Source organism: Bombus bifarius, unplaced genomic scaffold (assembly GCF_011952205.1).
Source record: "Bombus bifarius isolate JDL3187 unplaced genomic scaffold, Bbif_JDL3187 scf7180000008208, whole genome shotgun sequence".
Taxonomy (NCBI): Eukaryota; Metazoa; Arthropoda; class Insecta; order Hymenoptera; family Apidae; genus Bombus; species Bombus bifarius.
In genome coordinates, this window is record NW_022884511.1 from 426,775 (window position 1) to 438,778 (window position 12,004).

Genomic DNA, 12,004 nt, shown 5'->3' on the forward strand with positions numbered 1-12,004 from the left:
AAAACTGAAATCAGATTTCAGGAAGTGATAAGTGAAAGGATTGTGTTTGTTTCGCGTTGAAATATATGTGGGAGATTTTAGTCAGCCTGACATACATATTTAGCGAAAACGTTTACTGTTACCTCAGATTTTTACATAATCGTTGCCTTTACCATTTATTATATGCTATTGATAATTTAACGAAAAATTTTCTGATAAAATTTAGGGAACTCAACAATGAAACATCTGTGTAAGTGTAAGTATTTCTAGATTCTCTTATCAAAAAGTCATTCATAACTGAAAAAATAATTAATTGATACAAGTACATCTGTCTCCTTTTAATCGAAGAAGGGAGGAATTAGCTGCGAAGGGGCATAAAGAGTCTTTAATTGGATCTGATCAACTTAATTAGAACAATTCATGCGGTCGTCAACCGTTTGCCCAGAAATGAAGCATATACATACATACAATATATGTAATGAGAATATTTCACCATTTCTAAATGTCTATTATAGATAAATCGATTTGTAATGCAAAGTAACAATCGTTCGGGATAATGATCATTGGGATGTGACACAATTTTCAAATAAATGAATAATCAAAGAAAAGTTCATAGTGGTTCTTCGGAGTCGGATATTGCTTTGAAGGAAACAGAGAAGCTCGGAGAAGCGCATCATTTCATCAGAACTTGCTGCCAAAGTTAATGATATTAAGAGTGTTACTTTTAGGAAGAGAACTCAATCAGTTAGCAATAGAATTACAGAATAATATCACATCACTTGGAAGGCGAAATTTCGAGATGTTACTCAGTGTTTTTGACGAGCCTTTTTACAATGGTCAAGTTTGAAAAGTAGAAGTTACTAAAATCTAGTATTAGGTAACAATATAATAGTATAATATCTAGTAGTAATGTAGATATTTGAAAATTTCCATAAATAGTTTACAAACTTGCGAGAAAATACATATTTTCTACGAATTACAGTTACATGGATAAAATATTACCTAATCGAGCAAGTTGTTGTAAACTGTTTTATTTTTGCTTTAACAAAATCTGTATGAATAATAGTATTATTCTACTATTTAGGTATTATTCTATTATTTTATGGTGTTATTCTATTATTCTATTAATCAATCCTTGTATGTAGTATTTGATATTCAGGTAACATTTGATGTCTATCTAATCGGGATAAAATGAAACCATTAATTTACTTTCTACTAAGATTTAATTAGTTATTTAATAACGTTCCTACATTTTAGTATGAAGTCGGAAAAATATCATTAAAATAGAAGTAGAAACGTAACATATTCGCATATCTTACGATATAAAAATATTTACCATACATATCGAAATTATTCCGTGATATTGAAAAAGAGGGAAAAAATTAAATAAGTCTTCTTCAAGGTGCTTCGATAATTAATTACTAACCTCTATTTTAATAGTAAGTGCCGTTATTTTCGTTCTCATGCTAGGAATTCATTTGTATATTTCCCACTCTGACTCTGAAAGATGCTCTGAGAAGCGGTTGCTGTAAAAATCACTACATTGTGTATTGTGTATACGTACGTAACTCGTACTCCATTTTACAATACCAACCTGGTTAATGTTTGTAGACGAGTGTAATTATCTATTTACTATTCAGCGTTAATTCATTGTATATCATATCATCATTCTTTGATAATTTTATGAAATATGTATCTTATGTATTATTATGAGTTTTTCACTAAGCATATATCATACATAATTCATAAGAAATCACTTTATGAAATCATCAGCATCCTCGATTTTAAAAATCCTTAGAATTATTATTTTGAATAATTAGAAATAATGGAAATAGAATTTGGAAATTTTTGCTCTTCAGTCAAATAGAAAAAACTAGATAGAGAAATTAAATTATGTAAATAAAAGGACACATCTGACGAGTATAATAAAAATATTATACTCATCAAAAGATGAGTGTAGGAAATATCTGAATATGTACGTGACACTTCAGACATGAGCAACTACGATATCATATGAGAGCTGATTTAATGAATGACAGCAACGTGTAATATAAACCTGTTGTTCATAAATTGAAAAATTAATGTCAACTAGAAAAACTAGTTTTGTAAGTATATTTTTCCAAGCACTTCCTAAGTAGGTAATGTTGCGCGCGCATCGAACGTAGGCTTTGATTAGTTGTCAATTCTACGCAATTATTAATTCAAATATGACAGACCGCAAACTATACGTTTCGGCATAAATTAAAGAAGAACAACGTTCGAAACACTTTTCTTTCCTTCCAAAATAGACGTATTACAGCTATGTTGTTTACCACCATAAGCTACACCATTTGCACCTTCCGCAACGATTTACGACTTGAATCTTTCGTTGTATAGTCAGAGACTGGGTTCGGACGATTGATCATGGTTCCGTATCGGCGTAAGTAACGCGATATCCCGCAAGGAATGTTTGGTGATACCTTTAAACGTGAAGTATTGTCGACAGCGCACGTAGGACTTGACCTCGCCGCGTCAATCCATTGCCGTTCGGTGTCAGTGACCTGCCTCAAAAAAAGAAACTAAATTCCACCGGACAACAGATAAGTGGCCCCTGGCCCGTTACATACCTGCTCCTCTCATCACACATATGGCCACGAGATGGATCCTGCGATCTCTCGAGTTGAATTCAGAGCCGCCTGTCGTTCGTTTCGATGACTGGATCGATGTACCGATCGAACTTTCCTTTCGAAAGAGGTTACCCGTTAGAAATTCGGTGGAACGAAGCATTGCGTCTTCCGTCATAAGATGGTCTATGTCTTGCGTAAAACATGACAGATCGTTTGTGATGAACGTCGTGCAGTCGTATTTGGTCACAATATTTATATCGGATATTGAATTATGCAAGCCTTGCAACATATTTTTATCGTCTTACTTCATTGCATATGTGTGTCTGACTATTTCATTTAGTTGCTGATAATCTGGATGAAGAAGGTAATTGTTTGCTATAATGATTTTATATAGATAGCAAGTATTCAGATATAATGTATTACACCGATTGATCAGCTGATAGAGTTTATATCTATATCGTAAATAATAAAAGAATCTTTGGCTCTGTCGTGAATACGATCAAAATATTGACTCACAATATGAAAAACAAAATATTCTAATATTAGTTGTTTGCTAATTATGTAGATAATAAAGCGCTACAAAAAAAATATAAATCATTTTCTTTCGACGATTTATTAAATAATTTTTCTGTTCTACGCTGAAGATGTCTTATCACTGGATAACACGTGTTATCACAACATATGTTATCATAATATATAATATAAAGTATATAATAATTTCATTTTACCGCTGAGTTTGATTCATATACACGTTGATTGTTTTATTTTGATAGGAAACGTAATGGTATAACAGGTATGACTAACTCTGTTATTTAGATATCTGATTGTCCTCATAAAACAAATCACAAAACATATCGCTTAAGTCGATTTTATTGATCACGATTCAAGGCAATGTTTGTAGTTATGTATTCAGTCGCTCGCAGGTCTATTGAGTTGTGTATGCAGATCTATGTAATAAATGCTGGTCGCGTATGCATAGTTAACAACGAGATGTTTCGTGATAACAACGAGATATTTTGACAAGCAGGTGGCCCTTTTTCGAAGCAAAATAATAAGACACGTCAATGGAAGTGTAATATTTTGGCGCGTATCTTTGTACCAATTTAAGATAAATGGATAACACGAGAGGGAACTCTATATATCTTGACAAATTGTCCTATCACTAAAAAATTTTAGAAATGCACATACTGTTCTCTCGTTTTATCCAGTCGTTTTAACGTTACATACCGGCATTATGATAATAGAGACCGGAAAGTTATCCACGGTACATGTTGTATGTAATACCAGTGAGTTTCTTTAGTGTGTTTATCCCTCAGCGAAAAGATATTTTAGTCGATTTTCCATTTAGTCCTGTTGCAATCTCTTCTTCCGAATCATGCGTACCGATTTTCTTGGTCATGAAGCGGTGAAGCATTGTTACGCGAAAGGAAGAAAAAGGATCAGCTCGAGTATATTGGCAGAAAGAAAGCGACTTTTCGTGTTCCTTTATGTTGTCCAAATGTTAAATCGGTACGAGAGAAGAAGAGAAGAAACTGATCGGTAGCAAGCCGGCTTTACAAACACGTCCGGGGGGCCCCGCGTAACCAGTTTGTGATTGGTTAAGCTGTGTACCACGTGGCGGCGTTGCGCGGGTGGGGATTGGCCAGCACGGCCGCGCTCCGCGGGCGAAAGCAGCGAGTTTTGTTCTAGTATTTACCCCGCGGTGTAAAGTTGGCTCTCGCGCTCTCCGGTGTCCTTAAGCCTTAAGTCACGTTCCATTGTTCGCGTCGTTCCTTCAAGATCCTCTCACACCGTAGAGAATCCCTGTTGTTCTATCGCTTGTGCTTTTTAGTGGTGAACGCCATACGAATTGTGCGCCATGTTCGCGCCGCGAGCAACACGCGATCCACCGGCTATTGTGACAAGTGATACGTTTTTTTCATGAACAAGTTGGAGTGTGTGCGTTTAAATCCCATTCTGGATTACACTGGCGGTGTATGTGACTACGTACTCTTGCCGTTAGGAAGGCAAAAGTCCAGTGGTAGTAAACGACGAGGCGAAAGCACGCTGTGGGATCGTGGAATGTGCGCTGACAGGTATCCACCACCGCGCCGTCGCACTCGGAATTCACTATGCGGTTCTAACCTTTCTCTCTTTCCTTATCCTTAACTCGTTACTTCCGTCTCACTTGTAACAACGTAAGACTTGCGTGTTTACGCGATCGTCCACCTCTCTTTGCTCTTTCCTTTCTATCTTCTTTTACCTTCATTCTCTTTCTCTCTGTCTTCTTTCATTCAATGATCGCTCTCGCGCCTGCGTTGCGTCGTGGACGCTTCGCCACTTTTGACAGCTGTCACGGTTCAAGTGTGTACAGAGGCAACTCGTTTTATTTTGTCGGATGTCGATATAGAGGAGAAACCAGCGTATTATCGTTCATTATACTTCTTTCTTCTTTTTCGATATATCTGTGTTCTCGTAACGACAATTCGATAATATGCCAGTTATGATTCGTGAAATATGTTTTATTTATAGTTATAGTTGCAATTTCATTGATAAGATTCGAAAATAAATTAGTTAATTTAGATATGTGACGTACGTACGTTCTTAGTAGCGCTAGCTGCATAATTGCTCAAATTTAAGGCTCAATAGAGTATGGCAAAGTTGCGTTACATTTACGTTATAGAATTAACCAGCTCTTGATATAGTAATATAACTAATCTATTTATGACGTTAATCAAACATCTCTATTTCTACAATGGACAGAAGGATTAATTTTTTCTTGATAGATGTTAATCATGCGAATATTGTTGGATTACTAAACACATCTGCAGCATAAAACGTGTTATGTAAAGTGAAAGTGGCTACAGAAACGTGTTAAAGGTTGCGATGCTTGATGCAAAATCATATATTGTAAATCCAGGTTATTGAACGCTTGATTTACCCTCTGCTGTCTTATCAAAGAAACAAATAATCTATCATAAAGTAAATGTTCCGATATATTTCCTCAAAAATTGAGGAATCGATTCGAAACCAATTAACGGAAGTACCTAGCGAAAAGATTTTATCGAATACATTATTCTTAGTTCTTGGTTCTTTTGTCGCTGCGCGTTTGACTGCCGCTTTTAATGCTTTTGCTTCCATACATTGTAGTAAATTAAGCGGTAACGTGTAGTAAGTATGTATTTGGTTGAAACTATTAAATAAAGAATTACACGTGACGTGGCAAGTGGAATGAAACAGTTCGTATCCTTTTTCTTTGAGGTTGTCCGTCAAGGACAACTAACAAATGTCACGAGAATGCTGCACAATCTGAGACAGTTGAATTAAGACATTTGTTTAAGTTAAAATGTTAGTTAGCTATGTTTTAAGTAAATTTCATATGTACGTCAAATATGCATGATTAGTCGTTTTGTAGTAGTAATTATATCTGTAAAATTTGTGTAGTGTAGCAATTATTATGTCGTGAATGATTGATATCATTATATCATCATGATATGACTACGATAAGGAATCGACCGATAATCATTATCTAAAATTAGATGCAGTAATTAATTTACCTCTAATGTTTTTAGCAACGTTACAGAAAATTGTTTGAATAAACCATGAAATAATTACTTTTGAAGCAATAGGCTCTGATAGATATTGATGTATTCTTTTTGCTTTGAAAGATAGTGAAGCATTAATGTGTTGCGGCGTTACGGAATCATAGTTCAGAATTGAAAAGTAGTTGCAAGAGTAGCAAATTTATCGCGTTGAAAGTAGTGGGTAAAGTAATTTATCATTCATGTTTATGGCAATATTTTACGGATGTAAAGTAGATATTTTCAATTTAATTATAGTTTTGTTTCATAAATTGAGGTGTGGAGAAACTGGTGCGTAAGATAATAATTGAGAATTACTGCCGTAAAATGAAAATGGTGCCTAATTTATCGTTCTTCTTTATATATTTCAAAAAATTATTCAAAATAGAAGAGAGAAGATATCTGGTTCTACTCTACTAATAAAATTATTACAAAGAAATAAAAACAACAGTTTTCTTTTGTTGTAGAGAAAAATGTAGTGCTGACCATTAATATTATATATTGTAGACTACTAGTAGGAAGTTATGATTACAACATGAATATGCTAATCGATTCATGGTCAATATTTATATTAAAATCTTACAAATATGAAAAAAGATTCATGAAATGCGTCATTTTTTCACACTATTATTTTCCTAGATTTATTTTTACAGTCCATATAGTTAGGAAAGGGTGCGTTATGCAACATGAAGCAGATTGTATATATACCCTGTCTAAGTTCTTAGAGTCCTTTTGTAAATTTAAAGGATATTGAGCATTCTTTCTTCAAATGTAACAATTCTTGTCCATCTTGGACAATTTAATGACCACTCAATCACGCGCATTTGACCTTATCTTCCATATAAATACTCATCAGCTGATTGTGACAAATTCTATAAAGAGCTACTAGGAACACACTTGTTTGTACAGAACTGCGATCCGCGTTGAATTATAGCAACTGATCGCATGATCTAGAGAGCACGTACCATATTATATAAGTCGAATGACGCAAAAAGAACGTCAATTTAGAAAATGTTTTTCCATCCCGTGGTTTGTATCGGGTATCATCCCATACGTCAGTACTCTAGATCGAGTACCGTTTAAGCACGGTATTATGCGCTCCGGCATCCTCAATCGTGACATAAAACATTGAACGTTCGCTCAAGGATCGTGCGTGCATTTTCACCTGTGGCTTGTGCATTTTCCGCTGAGTCTCACGGTAATTGATACAATTGCATTCAACGTAACTTGGTCATTAAGCGAAGTAAAGTAGCATCTTTTAAAGAACTGAAAATATCGAACGGACATTTTCTCGTTATCCGTTATTTCTTTATAGTTTCGTCTAATATTCTCCTTTTTTCCCTTTATGGACGGTATAACGTTTCCTTTTCTTATATCAGTTCTATTGTATTTTTATTTTCATATAACTGTATTAAGTAAACCTTCCGTCTTTCGTGTCAATTATAGTGTTTTGTTTATCAGTTATATTATGTAGATCTTTCAGAGATAAATCTAAAAATATTATCACACGATAACCATATTTTGTACAAAACGTAAAGATATTGTCCTCGTATCGCTATTGAACATGAACCGACGGTATAAACAAATATAAACTAATCTTGATGAATACGTGGACGAAATGTGGAAGGAGTTGCACTGGAGGAGAATGATTATTCCAATCGTGGATCGATATAATAAAACGCAGCGATAATTACAGACGACGACGAGATATTTCGATTTCTTTGGGAAGTGGATTTTCTTTTTCAGCGTCCGGGCGTTATGAAATTACGAGCACGCGTATCGTTTTTCAGCTCGTCCAGCCGCAATAAAATTTCCTGGTGCTTTTGGCGATGTTTCAGGAAGAGAGAGCCAGCGAGAATCGCCGAGGGGCGACAACCTCTCTCGATCTTTATCCAATTACGCATGCGTAATTTCTGCTGCGCGCGGAGATTCCGGCCGCGTCGCGTTGCATCGCGTCGTTTAAATCCCCGGCCCGCGGTAATATTTAACGTTACACCACGTGCAACAAGGTAGATCCGTCGTCGTTTCTTTCGTGCAACATCGTGTGTACGTGTACATACGTGTACTTACGAGCGGCCAACGGATTCCTTCGTAGATCTTTACGGTGTTCGTATATCAGTGCGTGATTCTTCGAGGTTGATCATTACACCCACGCGTTTCTTTCGCGCGAGTATTGTTTTTTAATTAAAACACCGTGAAACCTCGATTTCAGTGGGCGGTGAGAGGCGCGAGAGTAAATCGTTTCACGGTCATCGTTGAAGGGATCTGCGCAGAATCGATCGAATCGAAATTGCGTATTTGTTTAAAATAAATTGTATACGGGATCTTGCAGCTTGTTGTAAACAGTTAGAACGCTTGTTCTGTAATTTAGTTTAATTTATGAAAAGAATTTTATTCTTTTGCGTTTAATTGCGTTAAATAATTTTGCGTCTTAATGCGTTTGTTGCATATTGCTTTAAATAAAAGACATTAATGAACAATTTAAGATATCTAAACATCATGCAATCCTCTATTTTGCATGAATAAAGTCATTACATGTTACTTTAAAATTTACATTGAGTGGGTAATTTCACGATTTGAATAAATAAGTCGTTTATATAAGTAAACATAACAATTGTACACTGACACGAGCTTGTGAATATAAATAATAAATTAAGTAATCATTAAGGAGTCAAATTATGTAAGCAATACAAAAATAATCAGTTATGAATAGCAAAAGCGTAGAAATGGAATTCAAACCTAAAAGTTAAACATACCATTAATGCCACAGAAAATGTACATCATCTGTCCATTTTTTGAAATAACGGTCGTACCACTAGTACCTCGCGTTTCTTTGGAGCAGTTGGTCTATTAACCACAGTAACGAGAATAAATAATTCCGCACCGTTTCGTTATTTGCTGCAAAGCAGAAAATTGCGTCACTGAAATTATACGCGCCACGTAGCTACTACTTACTCCCGCCTAACGATTCCTCTAACGGGCATTAAATTTCACCTATAAAGCGTACTGTTCATTTTCTACAATATTACCGGCTACCCAATCGCCGTTTAGAATTCGAAAGAGCCATTGAAAGTTCCGCGAATCGCTACGGTTCATAAACTACTGACAAAGTCTTCGTGATCATTTCGATTCTGTGCACGCAACACCGCTTCGTAGGTTTAACAAATCACGCATCTTTTCCGTTACGTAATTTCTCGCGAACTGCCTTTTTTCGCTATATTCTCAATCTTTGTTTTTCTTGTATAAGCACATTTTTCATATCGAATTTGAACTAGTTAGTTAAGTTGCATAATACGTGTAGATATTTATATGTAACCGTTGTATAATATGAATGTAGAATATGTGCATACATATTGCTTTTCTTCCTGTGTCGTTCTGTAATGTTCTTATATCGTTCTATGACAGTTACTAAATCCTTCCTTTTATTAAGTGTTTGGTTTCGTTAGATATAACAAAGAGATATTTAAGAAACTCGGAAGAAAAATAGTAGAAATGATATAATCATTAATTTCAGAAAATCGTAGATAAAACTATACTTTAATAGAAAAATTCGGTATGTTTGGGAAGACATTGGGAATTTACAATAAAGTCTTATAGACACATCGATACGAATGTTACGTATCGTTTTCATTTTTTTTGGAAAAAGCTCCTTCCATTTTTTCTCCAAGTTTCTTATTTAATAGAAGCGTCAGAATATGTAAGCGTATGAATGGAAGTGCGTATTCACTGTTCTAGAAAACGATGACTTCGTAGCGGGAAGGGTTCGAGGGCAGAGCATGAGGGTCGGCCAGGAAACGCGGAAAGAACGTTCACAGTTCGGCGAAGCGATTAATGACTGTCAGTCACCGAACACAGCTGGACACGTCTCTGTCTCCACCGGTTGGAGATGAGCACGAAGGAGCTGAATGCGACAACGTTGACGACCACAATGACCACGGCCACGACGCTCACGTCGTCCACGAAGCTCGATGTCGAGGCCGAGGACGACGAAGAGCCACCGACCACGTTCGAAGCATTGGATATGGATCTGGTGAACGGACCGAATCCGTGGCTTCCGGCCTATGGTTTCCAATTACAGCATCGTTCCCATTTTCAACCTACGCACGAGGATCTACGGACTAATGGTTCGTACTGTTACTATTTCACTTTCTATCACCGCTTAAACTTTAAACAATATGCGAGTCTAAACTGTGACCATCTGTTTAGTATTACGTCAACGAAAATGTATAATATAATCTTTCCTCAGATACAAATCAAATTAAGATATTAAAAATCCCGCATTGAAAATTTTACTGTGCTTTCAATATTTCTGTTCTCTTTGCTTCTACAGAGATCGTATTTGAAAAAAGTGAATGGTTAATTACATGTAGATTTCTCGATTTTTGTTTTACATGAACTTAACATTGATTTGTTCGCATAAATTCCGAGTCACAAAACGAGAATACTTTCCTTCCGTTCTATGATAAAGTAAAAGTGATAGTGACGACCAATACTTTTCGAACCAAACATAGTATCTTTTATTGCAAATTTTATTGCAAACGATTGATCTATTCAAACACGGGAGCCACGAACATTAGTAGAATTAAAAGAATCTTTTACATACAGGTACCTTTACCTTGTTAACAGATCGTTCTTGTTGATACCATTGATCTGGTTGTAATCTGTCGTAAATATTATATTAAACAAGAAGCCTCGTTATTTATTATGAGTTCCAGAAGCCCTCTATTCGTCTACGCTCTAGATATCGACGGAGACTTGTATCATTACCGCAATTTCCATTGGATAGAAAATAGCGCGAGTTTGAATACAAATCGCCTGTTAATGACTGCAGTTAATGTAGGCTACTTTCTATAACCGTGGGCTAACGTGTGAGAGTCAATGAAAAACTATAAATACCAGCTACCTAGGTGTCGATCGTAGTTTTCATACTCGAGAAAAATACTCGATTCTTTGCGAAATATATATAACTCATAAGTGTTATTAAATACATATATATAATAATAACAAACATATACACGCATATAGAGCGTTGCAAAATTGTAGAATTTAAGAGTAAGATAAATTGTTGTGTAAGATTGTCGATCACTTGAAAGATTTGAAAGCATGATGATCACTAGACTAAAACGTTTACTAAGAAAATCTTCTATTTTCTTTCTTTATTACATTCGGGAAATTGTTCACCTACTTTAGGAAAAAGTCAACTATTTTTGTTTTGTCTCTTATCGCTATATTCCTCAAAATATACGTCTAAGTCTAATTAATTATGAGGTAATCATCGTTCTACAAAATATAACAGTCTATTTGGCGCTCTGTAAACTCCAACAGATTCACACCAGTCAATTAACTACGATCGATAGAAACAAAATTGCCACATTAAACGCACGTTAAGAATGATTACCACACAAAGCACATGTTATTTCTTTGATTCGCAATCACAGGTTACTCAAAGGTGTGCAACAATAGCGCCATATATTCATTCATTCGTTTTTCCTTCTGTATTCGGTGCGATTAGAACGACGCGATGTGACACGCAATGCGCGCGAAAGGAGGTAGATCACCGATTATTTTTGTGCAAAGCGACGGATTATTCACGTCCGTTGCCCAGCTGCGGAACGAACTGCGGCAACAGGCGTCTGCAACAGGTGGTTCTCTTTTCCATCATGTTGTATAGCTCAACGTACCTCTGCATTTTGCACTTGTGCAAGACAAATTGCACGTTCCCGTAGGACGATTTCTTCTCACAATGGTCATTACGTCTAATCTGTTCGTTTTACGCGAGGAAAGAAAAGAAAAGGAAACGCGTAGGTTAACCTCTGCTTAAAAATATTATATTTTATATTATGTTTTCAATATTATGTA

General features: G+C 35.7%; 1 protein-coding gene across 11 annotated transcripts in view; it reads left to right on the plus strand.

Moving 5' to 3' along the window:
• Positions 1–4,522: 4,522 nt before the first annotated feature.
• Positions 4,523–12,004, plus strand: part of LOC117210636 — a 72,756-nt gene continuing 65,274 nt past the window's right edge. For 10 of the 11 annotated variants that reach the window (XM_033453836.1, XM_033453840.1, XM_033453841.1 and 7 more), the window contains exons 1-2: positions 4,523–4,660; positions 9,881–10,269. In XM_033453836.1, coding sequence (XP_033309727.1) covers positions 10,032–10,269 — 238 coding nt within the window. In that variant the 5' untranslated portion in view covers positions 4,523–4,660; positions 9,881–10,031. Of the gene's footprint in view, positions 4,661–7,198; positions 7,344–9,880; positions 10,270–12,004 lie in introns of those variants that run through there. The other variant, XM_033453837.1, reaches the window with a different exon arrangement.